This window comes from Mobula birostris, chromosome 6, assembly GCF_030028105.1.
Source record: "Mobula birostris isolate sMobBir1 chromosome 6, sMobBir1.hap1, whole genome shotgun sequence".
NCBI classification, from domain to species: Eukaryota; Metazoa; Chordata; class Chondrichthyes; order Myliobatiformes; family Myliobatidae; genus Mobula; species Mobula birostris.
In genome coordinates, this window is record NC_092375.1 from 109,935,083 (window position 1) to 109,958,058 (window position 22,976).

Below are 22,976 nucleotides of genomic sequence, written 5' to 3' on the forward strand. Positions count from 1 at the left end.
TAGGAAACATCCTCTCCCATCCACTCAATCTAGGCCTTTCAGTATTCAAAAGGTTTCAATGAGATTTCCCACTCATTCTTCTAAACTCCAGTGAGTAGAGGCCCAGAGACATCAGGGAACATAGATGGGAGGGCTATGGTCCAGTGCAGGTCGATGGGACTAGCAGTTCGGCATAGACTAGATGGACAGAAGGGCCTGTTTTTGTGCTGTATGATTCAGTGACTCTATGTCTATGTCAGTGATAATATACCTGATTCTGATTGTCTACCTGCACTGTACTCTCTCTGAATGTTAGCACTATATTCTGCATTCTGTTACTGCTTCTCTCTTGTATCAGCTCAAGACACTGATTTGGAGAAATGATCCGTCTGAGTGTCATGCAAAACAAAGATTTTCACTGAACCTCAGTACCGGTAACAATAATAAGCCAAAAGCCAATTAGACCATGGCTCACCCTTAACCACCCTGGTCCTAGATTCAGAACCAGCTTTATTGTCACTGACAAATGTCATGAAATCTGTTGCTTTGCAGCAGCAGTCCAGTACAATACATAACACTACAACAGGAAAGATCAAAAATAACTAAGTAGTGCTAAAGGAGAGCAAGTTAGTGTGCTAGCGTTCACGGCTTCATGGTACATTCAGCAACCTGATGGCGGACGGGAAGAAGTGTGTGTCTTCAAGCTCCTGTACTTCCTCCCATTTAGTAGTAATGAGAAGAAGCCTATCCTGGGTGGTGGGGTCCTTCACCATGCACGCTGCCCTTTCGAGGCATCGCCTTTTGAAGATGTCCTTGATGATGGCAAAGTGATGAATACAAAGTAGTACAAAGCCCAAGTCCATAGCTCACTGAAGATGGCCATGCAACTATATAGGCCGGTAAAGAAGGCAAATTATTTGAGGGGTGATTGATATGTTCGTGGCCTAAGGTAGAAGGAAATGAGTTATACATCTGTTTACATGCAAACGCAATTCAACTCTTTGAGTCATTACGCAAAAAGTTTGAAGTTAATAACTCATCTCCTTCTACCTTAGGCCACGAACTTATCAATCACCCCTGATGAGTTATTAACCGATGAGTTATTAACCTTTCCGCATAATCACTCAAAGAGTTGAACTGCATGTGCATATAATAAGAGCTGTATAACACATCTCCCTAGGCTAGAAACTTATCAGTCACCCCTGCTGTGGGCACTTTCTGGAGGTCCAAGATCCGTATGCTCCAGGACCGCTGGACTAAGTGTGTAAATGTAGGAAGGGACTATGTTGAAAAATAAATGTGCTAGGTTTTCTAAAATTGACTCCTTCTACCCTAGACCATGAACTTATCAATCACTCCTCAAATGTTTATATCACATGCGGACATGGCATATGCTTATATATAAGCTTCTGCCATGGATGACATTAAATATAAGTATCAGGAAGTCATGTTGCAAAACTTCGGTTAGGCCTTGTTTGGAGTATTGTGTGCAGAACATTACAGGACGTCGAGGATTTAGAGAGGGTGCAAATTCAAATTCAAATTAGGTCTATGATCAAAGTACATCTATGTCACCTTAGATTCATTTTCTTGCAGACGTTTACAGGAAAATAAAGAAATACAAAAACAAAGACCAACAAACAGCCAATGTGCTCGATATCCAAGACAAATCCTGACAATTGTAACGGACGCTGACCAAAAGCATCTTTCTGTGGCAAGTATCTTCAATTGCTGACCTTCTCCCCAACATTTCCCATCCAATTGCAGACTGCAGATAACGTTGAGAAGCATGATAAGGAAAGTAAATTAACAACAGAACTGAGATGGGGACAATGTGATATAGTTAATCAGGCTGCCCAGTGCTTACTTGGGCTGTAATCTTGATATAGTTAAGCAGACTGCCCAGTCAAAGCAGAGAAGTCTCAAACTTTAATGAAGAATGGAATGAGTTTAGATTACCCGGTCGGATCATCCAGGTTAATGGTAAATTTATTTGCGTCTCATCCCACACAAAGGGTGCAAAGGTCACTCAGACTGCATAATGCTGCCCAGGAGATCAGCGAGCTCATCTCTCACCCCTTGTCCTCTCTCCCTTTCCTTTCCGCTCAAGCCCAGGCCTGTGTGTACCAGAGGGTCTTGGGCCAGTTCAAGCGTCATCTGTGGAAGCGGACCGATGACCGCAGGGGTTAATGGAGGGCACCCAGAGATCAGAGCCAAGCCCGGCCAGGAAACCAGCGATCGCTTGCTACCCATTACACCAGCAACCTCCCTGGATACTTAGTGTCTTGTGTGCAGTGCAGGTATGTAAGAATTGAGCAAGAAAAACCATTGGCATCATACATTCCTATCGATCTACCCTCAGTTTGGATTAAAGGGGAGCCTCTTCACCCAGAGGGCGGTGAGAGTGTGGAACAAGCTGCCAGCGGAAGTGGTGGATGTCTCTGAATGCAATACTTAAGAGAAGTTTGGATAGGTACATGGACGGGAGGGGTATGGAGGGCAAGTCAATGGCACTGAGCAGAACAATAGTTTGATATGGACTAGATGGGCCAAAGGGCCTGTTTCTGTGCTGTATGAGTCGACTGAGTTCCCAAACTCTGGACTTTCCACTGAAAGGAGTGGCTCAGCCGGTAGGGCTGCAGCCTCACCACTCGAACAACATGGGTTCCAGCGCAGTCTACACCCCCTCCCTGTGACGACATGGGATTCCCCTCCCTCCCCTCACCACTCGAACAACATGGGTTCCAGCGCAGTCTACACCCCCTCCCTGTGGCGACATGGGATTCCCCTCCCTCCCCTCACCACTCGAACAACATGGGTTCCAGCGCAGTCTACACCCCCTCCCTGTGACGACATGGGATTCCCCTCCCTCCCCTCACCACTCGAACAACATGGGTTCCAGCACAGTCTACACCCCCTCCCTGTGACGACATGGGATTCCCCTCCCTCCCCTCACCACTCGAACAACATGGGTTCCAGCACAGTCTACACCCCCTCCCTGTGACGACATGGGATTCCCCTCCCTCCCCTCACCACTCGAACAACATGGGTTCCAGCACAGTCTACACCCCCTCCCTGTGACGACATGGGATTCCCCTCCCCCTCTCATCTTCCAGTTTTTCTCCCACATCCCATGGGTAGATGGATTGTTGAGTTAATTTACTTTTATTTTATTATTTGCATGATTTGTCTTCTTGCACATTGGTTGTTTGCCAGTCCTAGCATCTATGAAATGAATAAACAATCGACATTTCGGGCTGAGACCCTTCTTCAGGACAAGTTTTTCATAAATTTTATTTTATTTCTTATTTTCCTCTAAGTGCCTGCAAGAAGATGAATCTCAAGATAGTATGTGGTGACATATATTTACTTTAATAATAAATCAGCTTTGAACTTTAAACTTAATTGGCTGCTGTTAATTGCCTACCTGGGGAAATGGTGAGTGAGAGAATCTGGGAAAAGTTAATGGCCATGTGTAGAGTTTAAAAATAGCATTGGAGTTAACGGTCAGCACAGACTCGATGGGCTAATGGGCCTTTCTCCAAGTTGTTGACCCTATAACCTTTGCATCAACTCAGATTGTCCTTAAAGCTTATTCCTTCCAGCAATGTCTCACACGGTTTGGTATTAATCTATTGTATTTATTTTCCTGTAAATGCCTGCAAGAACACGAATCTCACTCAGGGTAATAAATATAAGTACATTGATAGCAAATTGACTTTGAATTTTGAACTTTGATACCTTTTCTTTTATGTTGAAGCTGTTATATACAGGTTGTGTTTGTAATGGAGAGGATACCTGTTTCACTTCCTCTGTGTTCGCACTTTCCCGAGGAGTCCTTACTGTGCTGCTGGGGAAGTCTGTAAAAACGTAACCCACAATTACTGACTGGCATTTAACTTAATGTTTGGCTAGAGTCAGCACGGAATGTTAGAATGTCTTGTCATAGAGTCACTGAGCACTACAGCACAGAAACCTGCTCTTTGGCCCACCTAGTCCATGCAGGACTGTTACTCTGCAAAGTACCCCCAACCTACATCTGGACCATAGCCCTCCATACCCCGCTATACCCCTCCCACCCATGTACCTATACAATTTTCTCTTAAATGTCGAAATCAAAACCATATCCACCACTTCCACCGGCAGTTCATTTCACGCTCTAAGCCCCCTTTGAGTGAAGAAATTCTACCTCATGTTCCCTTTAAACACTTCACCTTTCATCCTTGACCCATGACCTCTAGTCTGAGTCTCACCCAACCTCAGTGGAAAAGGTCTGCATGCATTTACCTTACTTATACTCTCATAATTTTGTATACCTCTGTCAAATCTCCTCTCATTCTCTTATGCTCCACTGAATAAAGTTCTAACCTATTTAACCTTTTCCTATTCAAGTCCCAGCAACATCCCCATAAATATTTAACGTTTGCCCCTCACCTCTGACTTCTATTTCCAGTCTCACCCAACCCGAGGAGAAAAGCCTACATACATTCGCTATATATATAGGCATCCATTAGTTACATTTAACTGAGTAAGAATTTATGTATTTAAATGAAATATAGAACAAATAAGAACAATACCTCTACAGCACTATAAAACAATGTATTAGTTTTAACAGTTATCAATGGAGAAATTCATCCAGTGTACGCTGCCATGTTCCTTTGATTAATTGTAAATGAACAAAATCATTGCAGACACTTAGTTCTGACAGTGGACTGCCTTTGTACAATTATTTAGACAATTTCATCCTCTAAATCTTTATTCTCATCTGTCCACAGAACACGATCCCAGAAGCATTGTGGAAAACATAAATGGTCTTTTGCAAACTTGAGCAGTGCCCAGCATTGTTTTTTTGGAGAGCAGTGGTTTCCTCTGTGGTGTCCTTCCATGAAAACCATTCTTGTTCAGATTTTCTCTTGATTGTCCAAAGAACTCTGCAGTTCTTTTGCTATTATTCTTGGGTTCTTTTTCACCCTCTTCTGCATTGCTCTTGGTGTGATCTTTGCAGGACACCCACTCCTAGGGAGAGTAGTAACAGTACTGAATTTCCTCCATTTGTAGACAATTTCTCTGACTGTGGACTGATGAACGGTCAGGCCTTTAGAAATGTTTTTGTAGCCTTTTCCAGTTTCTTGAGAAGAGAAGGTTCTGTCAGTTACCTGACTTTTATGTGCGTTTTTTATAGGGCGCCTCTACAACCCACACCTCCAATCTCATCTCATTGACTGGAATACCTGACGCCACATAGCTTTTGTTGACGGCATAACCCCAAAGTTTCACATACTTTTTTGAACCTAGACTGTGGTTGTTTAAGTGGTGTACTCAGTATTGGCGAGAAGAAGTTCAATTGTTTGTGTGTTGTTAGTTTAGGCAGATTGTGTTTGCCTATTATTGTGACTTGTATGAAGATCTGACCACATTTTAGAAACCATAGAAACCATAGAAAAACTACAGCACAGAAACAGGCCTTTTGGCCCTTCTTGGCTGTGCCGAACCATTTTCTGCCTAGTCCCACTGACCTGCACATGGACCATATCCCTCCATACACCTCCCATCCATGTATCTGTCCAATTTATTCTTAAATGTTAAAAAAGAACCCGCATTTACCACCTCATCTGGCAGCTCATTCCATACTCGCACCACTCTCTGTGTGAAGAAGCCCCCCCTAATGTTCCCTTTAAACTTTTCCCCCCTCACCCTTAACCCATGTCCTCTGGTTTTTTTCTCCCCTTGCCTCAGTGGAAAAAGCCTGCTTGCATTCACTCTATCTATACCCATCATAATTTTATATACCTCTATCAAATCTCCCCTCATTCTTCTATGCTCCAGGGAATAAAGTCCTAACCTATTCAACCTTTCTTGTAACTGAGTTTCTCAAGTCCCGGCAACATCCTTGTAAACCTTCTCTACACTCTTTCAACCTTATTAATAGCCTTCCTGTAAGTTGGCGACCAAAACTGAACACAATACTCCAGATTCGGCCTCACCAATGCCTTATACAACCTCATCATAACATTCCAGCTCTTATACTCAATACTTTGATTAATAAAGGCCAATGTACCAAAAGCTCTCTTTACAACCCTATCTACCTGTGACGCCACTTTTAGGGAATTTTGTATCTGTATTCCCAGATCCCTCTGTTCCACTGCACTCCTCAGTGCCTTCCCAATAACCCTGTATGCTCTACCTTGGTTTGTCCTTCCAACATGCAATACCTCACACTTGTCTGTATTAAACTCCATCTGCCATTTTTTAGCCCATTTTTCCAGCTGGTTCAAGTCCCTCTTCAGCCTTTGAAAACCTTCCTCACTGTCTACTACACCTCCAATCTTTGTATCATCAGCAAACTTGCTGATCCAATTTACCACATTATCATCCAGATCATTGATATAGAGGACAAATAACAATGGACCCAGCACTGATCCCTGTGGCACACCACTAGTTACAGACCTCCACTCAGAGAAGCAATCTTCTACTACCAGTCTCTGGCTTCTTCCATGGAGCCAATGTCTGATCCAATTTACCCCCTCTCCATGTATACCTAGCGACTGAACTTTCCTAACTTATTTATATTTTATGAGCGATTAATGCAAAAAACCAGGTAACTGCAAAGGGTTCAAAACTTTTTCATATATATATAAATTAATTAGTGAGAAAAGAAAGAAAAAAAGTAAGGTAGTGTTCATGGATTGAAATTGAAATCACATTTGTGCTGGCAGCTCATTCCACACTCTCACTGCCCTCTGAGTGAAGAAATTTCCCCTCATGTTCCCCTTAAACCATGATCACTAGTTGTACTCCCACCCAACCTCAGTGGAAAAAGCCTACTTGTATTTACCCTATCTATACCCCTCATTATCTTGTATACTTCTATCAGATCTCTCCTCAATTTTCTACGTCCCAAGGAATAAGGTACTAACCTATTCATTTTTTTTCTTATAACTCAAGTCCTATAGTTCTGGCAACCTTATTTACATCTTTCCAGTAGATAGGTGACCAAAACTCCACACATTAATCCTAATCAGGTCTCACCAATGTCTTATACGACTCCAACATAACATCCAATCTCCTGTACTCAATACTTTGATTTATGAAGGTCAATGTGCCAAAAGCTTTCTTTATGACCCTATCTACCTGTGCTGCCACTTTCAATGGATGATGGACCAGTATTCCCAGACCCCTTTGTTTTACCACACTGCTCAGTGCCGTACCTTTCATTAATTAGATCCTACCCTGCTCGGTCCTACCAAAGCACAACACCTCGCACTTGTCTGCATTAAATTCCATCTGCCATTTTCAGCCCATTTTTCCAGCCGGTCCAGATCCCGCTACAAGCCATGATAGCCTTCCTTGCTGTTCATTACACCCCCAATCTTGGTGTCATCTGAAAATTTGCTGATCCAGTTAACGATATTATCCCGTCAGAGAGGTAACCATTGACTACCACTCTCTGGCTTCTCCCAAAAAGCCAATGTCTAATCCAGTTTATTACCTTATCTGAACCTTTTTGACCAAACTCCCATGCGAGATTTTGTTAAATGCCTTGTTAAAGTCCATGTAGGCAACGTCCAGGGTCTTGCCTTCATCAACTTTCCTGGTATCTTCCTTGAAAAACCTTTCTTCAACAGCAGAACAACATTAGCTATCCTCCAATCCTCCAGTACCTCATCTATCACTAAGGATGATTTAAGTATCTCTGCTAGGGCCCCTGCAATTTCTGCACTTACCTCCACTGGGTCTGAAGGAACACCTTGAGAGTCCCTGGGGATTTATCCACCCGAGGACAGCAAACACCTCCTCCCCCGTAATTTGTATCGGGTCCATGACTTCACTGCTGTTTTGCCTCATATCTACAGACTCTGTGTCTATCTCCTGAGTAAATACCAGAATCAGAATCAGAATCAGGTTTATTATCACCGGCATGTGACGTGAAATTTGTTAACATAGCAACAGTGGTTCAATGCAATACATAATCTAGCAGACAAAATCCTAAATTACATCTCCTAAATTACAGAGAAAGGTTGAACAAGTTAGGTCTTTATTCTTTGGAGCGTAGAAGGTTGAGGGGGGACTTGATAGAGGTATTTAAAATTATGAGGGGGATAGATAGAGTTGGTGTGGATAGGCTTTTTCCATTGAGAGTGGGGGAGATTCAAACAAGAGGACATGAGTTGAGAGTTAAAGGGCAAGAGTTCAGGGGTAACATGAGGGGAAACTTCTTTACTCAGAGAGTGGTAGCTGTGTGGAACGAGCTTCCAGCAGAAGTGGTTGAGGCAGGTTCGATGTTGTCATTTAAAGTTAAATTGGATGGGCTGAGTGCAGGTCGGTGGGACTAGAAAAACCATAGAAACCATCCGAACCATTTTCTGCCTAGTCCCACTGACCTGCACATGGACCATATCCCTCCATACACCTCCCATCCATGTATCTGTCCAATTTATTCTTAAATGTTAAAAAAGAACCCGCATTTACCACCTTGTCTGGCAACTCATTCCACACTCCCACCACTCCCTGTGTGAAGAAGCCCTCCCTAATGTTCCCTTTAAACTTTTCCCCCTTCACCCTTAACCCATGTCCTCTGTTTTTTTTTTCTCCCCTTTCCTCAGTGGAAAAAGCCTGCTTGCATTCACTGTATCTATACCCATCATAATTTCATATACCTCTATCAAATCTCCCCTCAATCTTCTACGCTCCAGGGAATAAAGTCCTAACCTATTCAACCTTTCTCTGTAACGCGTTTTTCAAGTCCCGGCAACATCCTTGTAAACCTTTTCTGCACTCTTTCAACCTTATTAATATCCTTCCTGTAATTTGGTGACCGAAACTGAACACAGTACTCCAGATTCGGCCTCACCAATGCCTTATGCAACCTCATCATAACATTCCAGCTCTTATACTCAATACTTTGATTAATAAAGGCCAATGTACCAAAAGCTCTCTTTACGATCCTATCTACCTGTGATGCCACTTTTAAGGAATTTTGTATCTGTATTCCCAGATCCTTCTATTCTACTGCACTCCTCAGTGCCTTACCATTTACCCTGTATGTTCTACCTTGGTTTGTCCTTCCGAAGTGCAATACCTCACACTTGTCTGTATTAAACTCCATCTGCCATTTTTCAGCCCACTTTTCCAGCAGGTCCAAATCCCTCTGCAAGCTTTGAAAACCTTCCTCACTGTCCATTACACCTCCAATCTTTGTATCATCAGCAAATTTGCTGATCCAATTTACCACATTATCATCCAGATCATTGATATAGATGACAAATAACAATGGACCCAGAACTAATCCCTGTGGCACACCACTAGTTACAGGCCTCCACTCTGAGAAGCAATCCTCTACTACCACTCTTTGGCTTCTTCCATTGAGTCAATGTCTAATCCAATTTACCACCTTTCCATGTATACCTCGTGACTGAATTTTCCTAACTAACCTCCCATGAGGGACCTTGTCAAAGACCTTACTGAAGTCCATGTAGACAATATCCACTGCCTTCCCTTCATCCACTTTCCTGATAACCTCCTCGAAAACCTCCAGGAGATTGGTCAAACATGACTTACCACACACAAAGCCATGTTGACTCTCCCTAATAAGTCCCCGTCTTTCCAAATGCTTGTAGATTCTGTCTCTTAGAACTCCCTCCAATAACTTACCCACTACCGACATCAAACTTACCGGCCTATAATTTCCTGGATTACTTTTCGATCTTTTTTAAACAACGGAACAACATGAGCCACTCTCCAATCCTCCGACACCTCACCCGTAGACACCGACATTTTAAGTATATCTGCTGGGGCCCTGCAATTTCAACACTAGTCTCCTTCAAGGTCCGAGGGAATACCCTGTCAGGTCCTGGGGATTTATCCACTTTAATTTGCCTCAAGATAGCAAGCATCTCCTCCTTTTCAATCTGTACAGTTTCCATGATCTCACTACTTGTTTCCCTTAATTCCATAGACTTCATGCTAATTTCCTTAGTAAATACAGATCCAAAAAACCCATTTAAGATCTCCCCCATTTCTTTTGGTTCCACACGTAGCTGACCACTCTGATCTTCAAGAGGACCAATTTTATCCCTTACAATCCTTTTACTCTTAATATACCTATAAAAACTCTTTGGATTATCCTTCACTTTGACTGCCAAGGCAACCTCATGTCTTCTTTTAGCCCTCCTAATTTCCTTTTTAAGTAATTCCTTGCACTTTTTATACTCCTCAACCACCTTATTTACTCCCTGATTCCTATACATGTCATACAACTCTCTCTTCTTCTTTATCAGAGTTGCAATATCGCTTGAGAACCAAGGTTCCTTATTCCTATTCACTTTGCCTTTAATCCCTACGGGAACCTACAAGCTCTGAACTCCCAAAATTTCTCCTTTGAAGGCTTCCCACTTACCGATCACATCCTTGCCAGAGAACAACCTGTCCCAATCCACGCTTTTTAGATCCTTTCTCATTTCTTCAAATTTGGCCTTCTTCCAGTTTAGAACCTCAACCCTAGGACCAGATCTATCTTTATCCATGATCAAGTTGAAACTAATGGTGTTATGATCACTGGAACCAAAGTGCTCCCCTACACACACTTCCATCACTTGTCCTAACTCGTTTTCTAATAGGAGATCTAATATCGCATCCCCTCTAGTAGGTACCTCCATATATTGATTTAGAAAACTTTCCTGAACACATTTTACAAACTCTAACCCATCTAGACTCCTAACAGTATGGGAATCCCAATCAATATGTGGAAAATTAAAATCTCCTACCACCACAACTTTATGTTTCCTGCAGTTGCCTGCTATCTCTCTGCAGATTTGCTCTTCCAAGTCTCGTTGACTATTGGGTGGTCTGTAATACAATCCCACTAATGTGGCCACACCTTTCCTGTTTCTCAGCTCCACCCATAAGGACTCAGTAGACAAGCCCTCTAATCTGTCCTGCCTGAGCACTGCTGTAATATTTTCCATAACAAGCAATGCTACTCCCCCACCTTTCATTCCTCTGCCTCGATCACATCTGAGACATCAGAACCCTGGAATATTAAGCTGCCAGTCCTGCCCCTCCGGTAGCCAAGTTTCACTAATTGCTATAACGTCATAATTCCATGTGTCAATCCATGCCCTCAGCTCATCCGCCTTCCCCACAATACTCCTAGCATTGAAATATATACACCTCAGAAGATTTTTACCACCACTCACAACCTTTCTATTTGCGGCTTTGCTTGAACTTTTAACATCATTTATTTTCACCCCAGCCACACTGTCAGCTCTGGCACTCTGGTTCCCATCCTCCTGAAAATCCAGTTTAAAGCCTCCCCAATAGCACTAACAAACCTCCCTGAAAGGATATTGGTCCCCTTGTAGTTCAAGTGTAACCCGTCTCTCTTGTACAAGTCCCACCTGCCCCAGAAGAGGTCCCAATGATCCTGAAATCTGAAACCCTGCCCCCTACACCAGTTCCTCAGCCACTTGTTCATCCTCCAGAGCATCCTATTCTTACCCTCACTGGCACGTAGCACAGGCAGCAATCCTGAGATTATCACCCTCGAGGTCCTGCTTTTCAACTTCCTACCAAGCTCTCTATACTCACTCTCCAGGACCTCCTCACTCTTCCTTGCTATGTCATTGGTACCGATGTGCACCACGACATCTGGCTGATCACCCTCCCACTTCAGAATGTCATGCAAGCGATCAGAGACATCCTTGACCCTGGCACCCGGGAGGCAACAAACCATCCTGGATTCTCTGTCACGACCACAGAACCTCCTACCTGCACCTCTAATTATCGAGTTCCCTATCACTACTGCTCTCCTCTTTTTCCACCCTCCCTTCTACACTGCAGAACCAGACTCAGTGCCAGAGATCTGGCTGCTGCAGCTTGTCCCAGGTAAGTCATCCCCCCCAACCGTATCCAATGCGGTATACTTATTGTTGAGGGGAATGACCACAGGGGAACCCTGCTCTGCCTGCCCTTTCCTCTTCCCTCGCCTGAAAGTGACCCAATTTCCTGTGCTCTGCTCCTTTGGCGTAACTACCTCCCTGTAGCTACTGTCTATAATCTCCTCATTCTCCCGAATGATCCGGAGGTCATCCAGCTCCTGCTCCAGTTCCCTAACGTGGTTTTTTAGGAGCTGCAGCTGGATGCACTTCTTGCAGGTGTCGTTGTCAGGGACACCGGAGGGCTCCCTGACTTCCCACATCCTGCAAGAGGAGCATTCCAACATCCTGCCTGGCATTCTCTCTACTCTAAGCAAACTGGACAAAAAACTTACCGGAACCTACCCTGGCCTCTGCCTGTTCTCGCCAAAACCTGTTGAGCCAAAGCCTTCCCATTCTGCTCCCTCTCACTCCACTGCCCGCTCACAACGCTGTCCGCTGTATATGGTGGTCTGTTTTTAAACCTTGGTGCGCTACATCACATGCCTGCGCAGTGCAGACCCTTCTCCCCGAGTAGTGTTTAAAAAAAAAAGACTTTTTCTGCCCGATTTCTTCACTCCCTTCTTCCCAGCTGCTTGTTTCGACTGAAACAAGAAAGGGACTAGGTGAGAGTAAGAGTTCGGCATGGACTAGAAGGGCCGAGATGGCCTGTTTCCGTGCTGTAATTGTTATATGGTTAGAAAATAAATAAATTAATTAAATTTAAAAAATTAATAATAAGTAAACAAGTAAATCAATTATGTATATTGAATAGATGAAAAATATGCAAAAACAGAAATACTGTATATTAAAAAAAAGTGAGGTAGTGTCCAAAGATTCAATCTCCATTTCAGAATCAGATGGCAGAGGGGGAGAAGCTGTTCCTGAATCGCTGAGTGTGTGCCTTCAGGCTTCTGTATCTCCTACCTGATGGTAGCGGTGAGAAAAGGGCATGGCCTGGGTGTGGGAGGTCCTTAATAATGGATGCTGCCTTTCTGAGACACCGCTCCCTAAAGATATCCTGAGTACTTTGTAGGCTAGTGCCCAAGATGGAGCTGACTAGATTTACAACCTTCTGCAGCTTCTTTAGGTCCTGAGCAGCAGCCCCTCCATACCAGACAGTGATGCAGCCTGTCAGAATGCTCTCCACTGTACAACTACAGAAGTTTTTGAGTGTATTTGTTGACATGCCAAATCTCATCAAACTCCTAATGAAGTACAGCTGCTGTCTTGCCTTCTTTATAACTACATCGATATGTTGGGACCAGGTTAGATCCTCAGAGATCTTGACACACAGGAACTTGAAGCTGCTCACTGTCTCCACTTCTGATCCTTCTATGAGGATTGGTATGTGTTCCTTCGAGTTACCCTTCCTGAAGTCCACAATCTGTTCTTTCATCTTACTGACATTGAGTGCCAGGCCAATTTCAGAAGGAGGTAGAGAGGCCCAGGTTCTGCAACTTCTCAATTAGGATTGTGATTAATGATGGTATTAAATGCTGAGCTATGGTCAATGAACAGCATCCTGACGTAGGTGTTTGTGTTGTCCAGGTGGTCTAAAGCCATGTGGAGAGCCATTGAGATTGCATCTGCCGTTGACCTATTGTGGCAATAGGCAAATTACAATGGGTCCAGGTCCTTGCTGAGGCAGGAGTTCATTCTAATCATGACCAACCTCTCAAAGCATTTCATCACTGTTGATGTGAATGTTACCACGTGATGGTCATTAAGGCAGCCCACATTATTCTTCTTAGGCACTGGTATGATTGTTGCCTTTTTGAAGCAAGTGGGAACTTCCGCATGTGGCAGTGAGAGGTTAAAAATGATCTTGAATACTCCTGCTAGTTGGTTGTCACAGGTTTTCAGAGCCTTACCAGGTACTCCATCGGGACCTTCTGCCTTGTGAGTGTTCACTGTCTTTAAAGACAGCCTAACATCAGCCTCTGAGACGGAGATCACATAGTCATCAGGTGCAGTAGGGATCTTCTACTACTCCCTTTCAAAGTGTGCATAGAAACCACTGAGTTCATCTAATAGTGAAGCATCGTTGCTATTCATGCTATTGGGTTTGCTTTGTAGGAAGTAATGTTTTGCAGACCCTGCCAGAGTTGCCGTGCATCCGGTGTCACCACCAACCTCATTCGAAATTGTCTCTTTACCCTTGAAATAGCCTTCTGCAAATCATACCTGGTTTTTTGGTACAGGCCTGGGTTGCCAGACTTAAATGCCACAGATCTAACCTTCAGCAGACGACGTACCTCCGGGTTCATCCACAGCTTTTGGTTTGGTAATGAACATTAAGTCTTTGTGGCCACACACTCATCCACACAGGTTTTAATGAAGTCGGTAACAACTGCAGCATACTTATCCAGGTTTGAAGATGAATCCCTGAATATAGTCCAGTCCACCGATTCAAAGCAGTCCAACAGGTGCTCCTGTGCTTCCCTTGTCCCAATCTTCTTGGTCCTCACTGCTGGTGCTGCAGTCTTCAGTCTCTGCCTATACTCAGGGAGTAGAAGTACAGCCAGGTGATCAGACTTCCCGAAGTGAGGGCATGGAATAGCACGGTAGGCATTCTTGATGGTGGTGTAGCAATGGTCCAGTGTGTTGTTTCCTCTGGTATTGCAAGTGATCTGTTGATGGTAATTGCTTAGTGATTTTTTTCAGACTGGCCTTGTTAAAATCTCCCAAAACGATGGTGAAGGCGCTAGGCTGCGCTGTTTCATAGAAGCATAGAAACATAGAAAATAGGTGCAGGAGTAGGCCATTCGGCCCTTCGAGCTTGCACTGCCATTCAGTATGATCATGGCTGATCACCCAACTCAGAACCCTGTACCAGCCTTCCCTCCATACCCCTCGTGCATGTTGATCCCATGGCTCGGATCATCTAAAGCCTGCTTGACATTGGCCTGGGGTAGAATGTAAACTGATACCAAAATGACCCCAGGGAACAAAGGATGTGATTTCTTAGGCAGTGGGTAAAATATCCCTCTAGTGTTTGTAGATCTCGTACTGGAGATGCAGTATCACTTCACCCTGCCACTTTGTTTTTGGCCCGCGTTGTCATCATCAAGGTCCCCGACTTGCCTTTATTGAGATCTTCCTCCTCGTTAACCTCCATTCTGAAGTTACGAAGGTGGGGTTATTGCTTATGGTTGGTGTTGGGGGGTGGTTTATATGGAATAGGTGCTGTGATTCGGAGGTTGTGCAGTAATTATCAACTGCTTCCAAGGTCAGTATAGTCAACAAAGATGTCTCAATGTGTTTAAATGAACTATTTGTCCTATCTGTCAACCTCTCAGCCTCCTCAATGATCTGGAGGTCACCCAGCTCCAACTCCTTAAAGCAGCATGGCTGCAGCTGCAGCTGTAGCTCCAGGGACACTAGAGGTCTCCCTGCCTTCCCACATCTTGCAAGAGGAGCATCCAGTTATCCTGCCTGGCATCCCTACTGTTCAATCTGTGTAAATATAAAGAAGGAAACAAAAAACTAAACCGTGGAAAATTAATCTACCTACAGTTTTTACGCCTTCTCTCACTCAAGCCTCTCTGTGCTGAAGCCTTGAAGAGTTAAAGCCTGAAATAACCACTCCCACACTGTCTGCTCCAACAACGTCTGCTCTGCTTGCCCCTACCTTATTTTTATTTGTTCTTGCCAATCATTTCTGACTGGTGATTGGCTGTTGCTCAAAACAGAAAACTGCTGTGAATCAATGCCTTATGTACTGAATCGGCAAATCTGAGTGAGTTACACCCTCTCTCGCTTCCGATCACTGACGGGCCGCGGTTCAGAAATAGGTTCTTGATTAGAAAGAACATCAAAGGTTATGGGGAGAAATCAGAAGTCTGCTCCTCTATTCCATCATGACTGATTTATTATCCTCCCCACCCCATTCTCCCACCTTCTCCCTGCACCCTTTAACGCCCTTACTAATAAAGAACCTATCAATCTCTGCTTTAAATGAGTTAGCCTCCGCAGGCATCTATGGCAATGAATTCCACATATTCACCACCGTCTGGCTAAAACAAATTTTCCTCATCCCTATTTTAAAGGGGCATTCTTGTACTTGGAGGCTGTGCCCTCTGGTCCGAGACTCCCCCACTATTGGAAACATCCTTTCCACATCCACTCTATATAGACCTTTCAATATTTGGTAGGTTTCAATGAGATTCCCCCTCATTCTTCTAAACTCTATTGGTTACAGGGCCAGAGCCAACAAATGCTCCTCGTACGTTAACTCCCTCATTCCTGGGGATCATTTCTATAAACCTCCTTTGGACCCTCTCTAGTTCGAATACATGCTTTCTTAGATATGGGGCCTAAAACTGTTCACAATGTTCCAAGTGTGGTCTGACTAATGCCTTATAAAACCTCAGGATTACACGCTTGCTTTCAGACTCTAGTTGTCTTTTCTCTGGGAAACGATGGTGTGCATTCACTTTCATGGTTTATAGTGTTTAACCTTACTCATCTGAAGGTTGCTTTTCATCTCTCTCCACAGCACTTGTTGACACAGGCAGCCCTTCTCCAGATAATTCATTGGCTACTGATTGAAGCTCTTCCAGCCGATCAGAGGGCACGCCAGCATGGCTACCAGTTCATGGCGACCAGCCTCTTCTCCAGTGGCATTTGCACACTGTTACAAACCACATTGGGCAACAGGTAAATCTACCTATTGAATATTGAAAGACTTGGATAGAATGGATATGGGCAGGATGTTTCCAATAGTGGGAGAGTTTAGGTCCAGAAGGCACAGCCTCAGAATGGAAGAATGTCTCTTTAGTACAGAAATGAGGTGGAATAACAGTAGGTAGATGATGGGGTGCTGATGAATACATAAAGGATTCTTGTCTTCATTACCTAGGGCATGGGTAGAGAGCCTTTCTGAGAGCACGTACCCAAATTGGCGTTAACCTGCTGAAAGATTGTCTTGCCTGAGCAGAGATTATCGTTGATTAACAGATTAGTAACAATAATTATGAACTTTTTAAGGAAATAGGATGAGTCCTGATGCTTATTTATGTCTATTTATTGTATTGCAATGAATAAAATTATAACTGACATTGATTGAAATACACAAAGCATTTTTAAAAACCTGTTCAAAATTATTAATACTAACCTTTTAAAAAAGACAATTGAAAAATAACAGAATTTCTAAATGCAATTTTTATTGTAACTGTTTGCTATCCAAATACTAATGTGCACTCCAAGTCTGTGAGGATTTCAAAATGTATCATCTAAGGACATGTACCTGCACCAAGCTGATGTGAGACATCTCCTGAGAGAACATCTCACTGCTCTCAGATTGTAAAAATTCTTCTCTGCTTCATAAGACCCTAAGACATAGAAGCAGAATTAGGCCACTTGGTCCATCGAGTCTGCTCCATCATTCCAATGTAGCTGATTTATAATTCCTCTCAATCCCATTCTCCTGCATCTTCGATGCCCTGACTAATCAAGAATCTCTCAAACTTCACTTTAACAGAAATGGTGAGAGTGTCAGGGGGCAGAGTGTGTGTAGTTGCTATTATTCAGGAGAAGGTACTTGGGAAACTGAAAGGTCTGAAGGTAGATAAGTCACCTGGACCAGATGGACTGCACCCCAGGGTTCTAAAAGAGGTCGCTGAAGAGATTGTAGAGGCATCAGTAATGATCTTTCAAGAATCACAAGGTTCTGGTATGGTTCTGGAGGTCTGGGAAATTGCAAATGTCACTCCACTCTTTTAGAAGGAAGGGGACAAGATTGGTAATAATGATCATTTTTAATATGTATTTTAAAAAATTATACGTAAGGGTTTAAAGCATTGACGGACGGCTTTGCATGCTGCATGCCAGCAAAGGTTTTGTGCATCCCATCTCAGACACAGGTGCCTTAGGTTTGACACCCTTGAAGTAGACAATAGAATCATGAAACATGGATGTTACAACTGGAAACACTGCGTAGGCCATGGCTGTAGTATTGAGTACAGTTTGGGTCACCACCATTATAGTGAGGACTGATGGCAATGGTGAAGGCGCAGAGGAGATTTGTCAGCATGTAGCCTGCAACATGGAGCATTTAACAGAGCCATCGAGCCGTAGAGTACTACAACACAGAAGCAGGCCCTTCAGCCCATCTTTTCTGGGCCAAGTTATTAGTCTGCCTAGTCCCTTCGTCCTGTACCTGCATCATAGCCCTCCATACCTCTCCCAACCATGTACCTATCTAAATTTCTCTTAAATGCTGAAATCGAACCAGCATCCACCACTTCCACTGGCAGCTCGTTCCACTCTCACCACCTCTGAGTGAAGAATTTCCCCCTCAGGTTCTCCTTAAACATTTCACTTTTTACCCTTAACCCATGACCTCCAGATCGAGTCTCAAGCCTCGTACCTTACTTATGCCCCCCATAATTTTATATACCTTTATCAAGTCTTCTCTCATTCTCCTATGCTCCAAGGAAGAAAGTCCTAACCTATTCAACCTTTCCCTTTAACTCGACTCCTCAAGTGAGAGTGACATCCTTGTAAATGTTCTCTGTACTCTTTCAATCTTACTGATATATCTCCTGTAGATAGGTGACCAGAACTGGGCACAATATTCCAAATTAAGCCTCACCAACATATTATACAACTTCAACTAACACTATACTTGTGGAGACACTTAAATTTGTTTTCCTGGAAGCAGACGAGGTTGAAGAGGTATGCCTGACTGAGGCATGGACAAGGTAGGTAGTAGGAATCCTTTCCTTAGAGCAGGGGGACACGAGTTGAGGGTGAGGGGAAAGAGGTTGAGAGGGGATTTGAGGAACTGTGGTAGGAACCTGGAATAGTGTAAAAAGGTGGTCAATGGTCAGTGCAGACATGTTGCACTGAAGGGTTTGCTCTGTGTGCTATGTGAGTCTGTGGCCTGATCCCAAGGGAGTGCCAATGAAGAAGAAGGTCTCTCCAACCGATTAGTCTGGTCAGAGACTCAAGAGAGTGCAGATGCTGGAATCTGGAGCACAGCACAAGACGCTAGAGGCTCTCTGTGTGTTCGGCATCACCCATCTCTCTCTTCCTTTGTCTTTCCCAGATTGCCGCTGGTCCAGGCTCCATCTTTTGAATACCTAATCCCTGCTGTGATTCTTATTTCGCACCCCATGGAAGCCAACGTCACTCATTATAACGGTACAGTGTTGCTCTTCTGTAATATCTCCATTTCAGTGATTGTCGCAGCGGAATTTAGCTGATTATGGAGTGGGAGATCAAGTATAAAGGACCAGCACACCAAGACCCTTAACAACATGGCATAGTGGCATGGCAGTTAATATAATACTTTACAGCACCAGTGATCTTGTAAAGAGTTCGTGTATTCTCCCTGTGTCTGCATGCGTTTCCTCCCACATTCCAAAAACATATGGGTTAGGGACAGTAAATCCTGGGCATGCTATGTTGGCACCGGAAGCATAGCGACACTTGCCTTGCGGGCTGCCTCCGGTACATCCTCCGACTGTGTTGGTTGTTGATGCAAACGGCGCTTTTCACCATATGTTTCAAAGCTTCAATGTACACAGGACAAGTAAAGGTAATCTCTAATATTCTTGAAAGTGTTGACATATAAAGAAATCTTGAGGTCTAACTCCATAGTTCCCTGAAAGTGGTTACCCAAGTTGATAAGGTGTTGAACAAGACATATGGCGTGTTTGTCTTTATTAGTCAAAGCACTGGAATTGAAGAATTAGGAATTTATGTTTCAGATTTATAAAACTCGGTTTAGATTTCATCTAGATTGCATTCAGTTCTGGTTGCCCCATTATATGAAGGATGTTGAGGTTTTGAAGAGGCTGCAGAAGAACTTCTTCCAGGATGCTGCTTGGATTTGAGGACATGTGCCTATGAGATGAGGTTGGAGAAACTTGGGTTGTTTTCTCTGCAGTGGGGAGATCTGATAGAGGTTTATAAAAACCGAGAAGAGGTAAGTTCAAACATGTGTGGGGCAAATGTTTTGCACAGTGAGTGATGGTTGCCTGGAATGTGCATTTGGGGTTCAATTCCACTGCTGTCTGTATGTTTTCCTCATGACCGCGTGGGCTTCCTCTGGGTGCTCTGGTTTCCTCCCACGTTCCAAAGATGTACAGTTAGAGTTAGTAAGTTGTCGAGATGTGATACTGGTGCCGGAAGTGAGGTGACTCTTGTGGGCTGCTCCCAGCACATCCTCAGACTGTGTTGGTCATTGATGCAAACGCACACCAGATGCTGGAGGAATGCAGCAGGCCAGGCAGCAACTACGGCAAAAAGCACAGTCAACGTTTTGGGCCAAAACCCTTTGGCAGGACAGGATTAAAAAAATAGCTGAGGAGTAGATCTGAAAGTTGGGGAGGGGAGAGAGAAACGTCAGGTGATAGGTGAAACTAGGAGGGGGAGGGATGAAGCAAAGAGCTAGGAAGTTGATTGGTGAAAGAGACAGAAGGCAATGGAACACAGAAGAAGGGGGGGGAGTGGGGGAGGGAAAAGTACCAGAGGGAGATGATGGGCTGACAAGGAGATGACATGAGAGGGGGAAAGGGGATGGGAAATGGTGAAGGCATTACTGGAAGTATGAGAAATTGACGTTCATTATCGATAATGGTACAAACGGTGCATTTCACTGTATGTTTCAATTTTTCGATGTACGTGCCAAATAAAGCTAATCGAATCTAATTGAATCTGATTACTATTCTAACTAGTTCAGCACAGAATTATAGTCTGAAGGCCTATTCCTGTACTGTACTGTTCTATGGTCTGTGATAGAGGTCACGTTTTTGTGGAAATGTTGGTGGCCACCATCTTCATTGAGAGCAGACACATTACAGCATTATTAGGCAAAGGCAGCCAATGGTAGAGTACTGTTCATTGAGAGTAACCAATAGAAAAACAGTGATCAGTGAAGGTGGCCAATGGTAAAACAATGCTGCAGTTAGCTAGTCTAATGGTGAAACATCAACACATGAAATTCGAAAATAGCTGATTTTCTGCTGTCACTGTTGAAACTGTTACAAGCTCACTAACAAAATGGGGTGCAATGAGTGCATTATAAACTGCAAAGGGATTGCATGGAAATAAGTTTTTCAACATACAGATCAAGATACCCATTAAATCTGGTCCCGTTTGCCCCCATTTTCCCCTATTCCTCTAAACCTTTCCTACCCATGTCACTGACCAAGTATCTTTCAAATGTTGTTACTGTGCCTGCCTCAACTACTTTTGTGTGGGTGGTGAAGGAAAGTGGTTTAGTTTGTTGTTTTTAGAAATGCAAACAACAGGAATTCTGCAGATGGTGGAAATTCAAGCAACACACATCAAAGTTGCTGCTGAATGCAGTAGGCCAGGCAGCATCTCTAGGAAGAGGTACAGTCGATGTTTCAGGCCGAGACTCTTCTTCAGGACTAACTGAAGGAGGAGTTAGGAAGAGATTTGAAAGTGGGAGGGGGAGGGGGAGATCCAAAATGTAGGTGTTCAGCAAAGCGGTCTCCCAGTCTGCGTCGGGTCTTGCCAATATATGGAAGGCAAGAACTCTGAGAACTCTGCTGTCAAACGCATCTCCCCCATTTCACGCACATTTGCTCTCACTCCATCCTCCTGCCACCCCACTAGGAATAGGGTTCCCCTGGTCCTCACCTACCACCCCACCAGCCTCCGGGTCCAACATATTATTCTCCGTAACTTCCGCCACCTCCAACGAGATCCCACCACTAAGCACATCTTTCCCTCCCCACCCCCTGCTTTCCGCAGGGATCGCTCCCTACACAACTCCCTTGTCCATTCGTCCCCCTTATCCCTCCCCACTGATCTCCCTCCTGGCACTTACACTTGTAAGCGGAACAAGTGCTACACATGCCCTTACGCTTCCTCCCTTACCACCATTCAGGGCCCCAAACAGTCCTTCCAGGTGAGGCAACACTTCACCTGTGAGTCGACTGGGGTGATATACTGTGTCCGGTGCTCCCGATGTGGCCTTTTATATAATTGGCGAGACCCGACACAGACTGGGAGACCGCTTTGCTGAACACCTACGCTCTGTCCGCCAGAGAAAACAGGATCTCCCAGTGGCCACACATTTTAATTCCACATCCCATTCCCATTCTGACATGTCTATCCACGGCCTCCTCTACTGTAAAGATGAAGCCACACTCAGTTTGGAGGAACAACACCTTATATTCCGTCTGGGTAGCCTCCAACCTGATGGCATGAACATCGTCTTCTCTAACTTCCGCTAATGCCCCACCTCCCCCTCGTACCCCATCCGTTATTTATTTTTATACACACATTCTTTCTCTCACTCTCCTTTTTCTCCCTCTGTCCCTCTGACTATACCCCTTGCCCATCCTCTGGTTCCCCACCCCCCACCTTGTCTTTCTCCCTGGGCCTCCTGCCCCATGATCCTCTCATATCCCCTTTGCCAATCACCTGTCCAGCTCTTGGCTCCATCCCTCCCCCTCCTGTCTTCTCCTATCATTTTGGATCTCCCCCTCCCCCTCCCACTTTCAAATCTCTTACTAACTCTTCCTTCAGTTAGTCCTGACGAAGGGTCTCGGCCTGAAACGTCGACTGTACCTCTTCCTAGAGATGCTGCCTGGCCTGCTGCGATCACCAGCAACTTTGATGTGTGTTGCTTGTTTTGTTGTTGTTTTGTTGTTTGTAGTGTTCTGTTTTATGGTGATCTGTGTTGTTCTGCCGAGCACTGTGGGCATGCTGTGTTGGCACTGGAATGTGTGGTGACACTTGGGGCTGTCCCCAGCACGTCCTTAGGCATTTGAGTTTTCTTTGTTTTTGGAATACATCTATCCTGCACCTTCCTCATTTTTACCAGAAACTCATGCCATTGCTTTTCAGCTGTCGTCTCTGTCAACATCTCCCTTCAATTTACTTCAGGCAAATCCTAGGGGGACCAATATCCTGGCAGGGAGATTTGCGAAGGCTACTGAGGAGACTTTAAACTAGAATGGTTGGGGGGTGGGAATCAAATTGAAGAGACTAGGAGAGAGGAGGCTAGTTCACAAATAGAGAAAGCTAGTAGATAGTGTGTGAGGGAGGATAGGCATGGGTCAGAGATCAGGAGCACTCAGCCCAAAGATGTAGGGGAGA

The 22,976-nt window shown here is 44.3% G+C and overlaps 1 protein-coding gene across 1 annotated transcript in view; it reads left to right on the forward strand.

Moving 5' to 3' along the window:
- The first annotated feature begins 2,035 nt into the window (after positions 1 to 2,035).
- slc23a3 (solute carrier family 23 member 3) overlaps positions 2,036 to 22,976 on the forward strand; it is an 87,940-nt gene continuing 66,999 nt past the window's right edge. The window contains exons 1-3 of the mRNA XM_072262374.1: positions 2,036 to 2,279; positions 16,393 to 16,553; positions 18,946 to 19,040. Coding sequence (XP_072118475.1) covers positions 2,169 to 2,279; positions 16,393 to 16,553; positions 18,946 to 19,040 — 367 coding nt within the window. The 5' untranslated portion in view covers positions 2,036 to 2,168. The remainder of the gene's footprint in view (positions 2,280 to 16,392; positions 16,554 to 18,945; positions 19,041 to 22,976) is intronic.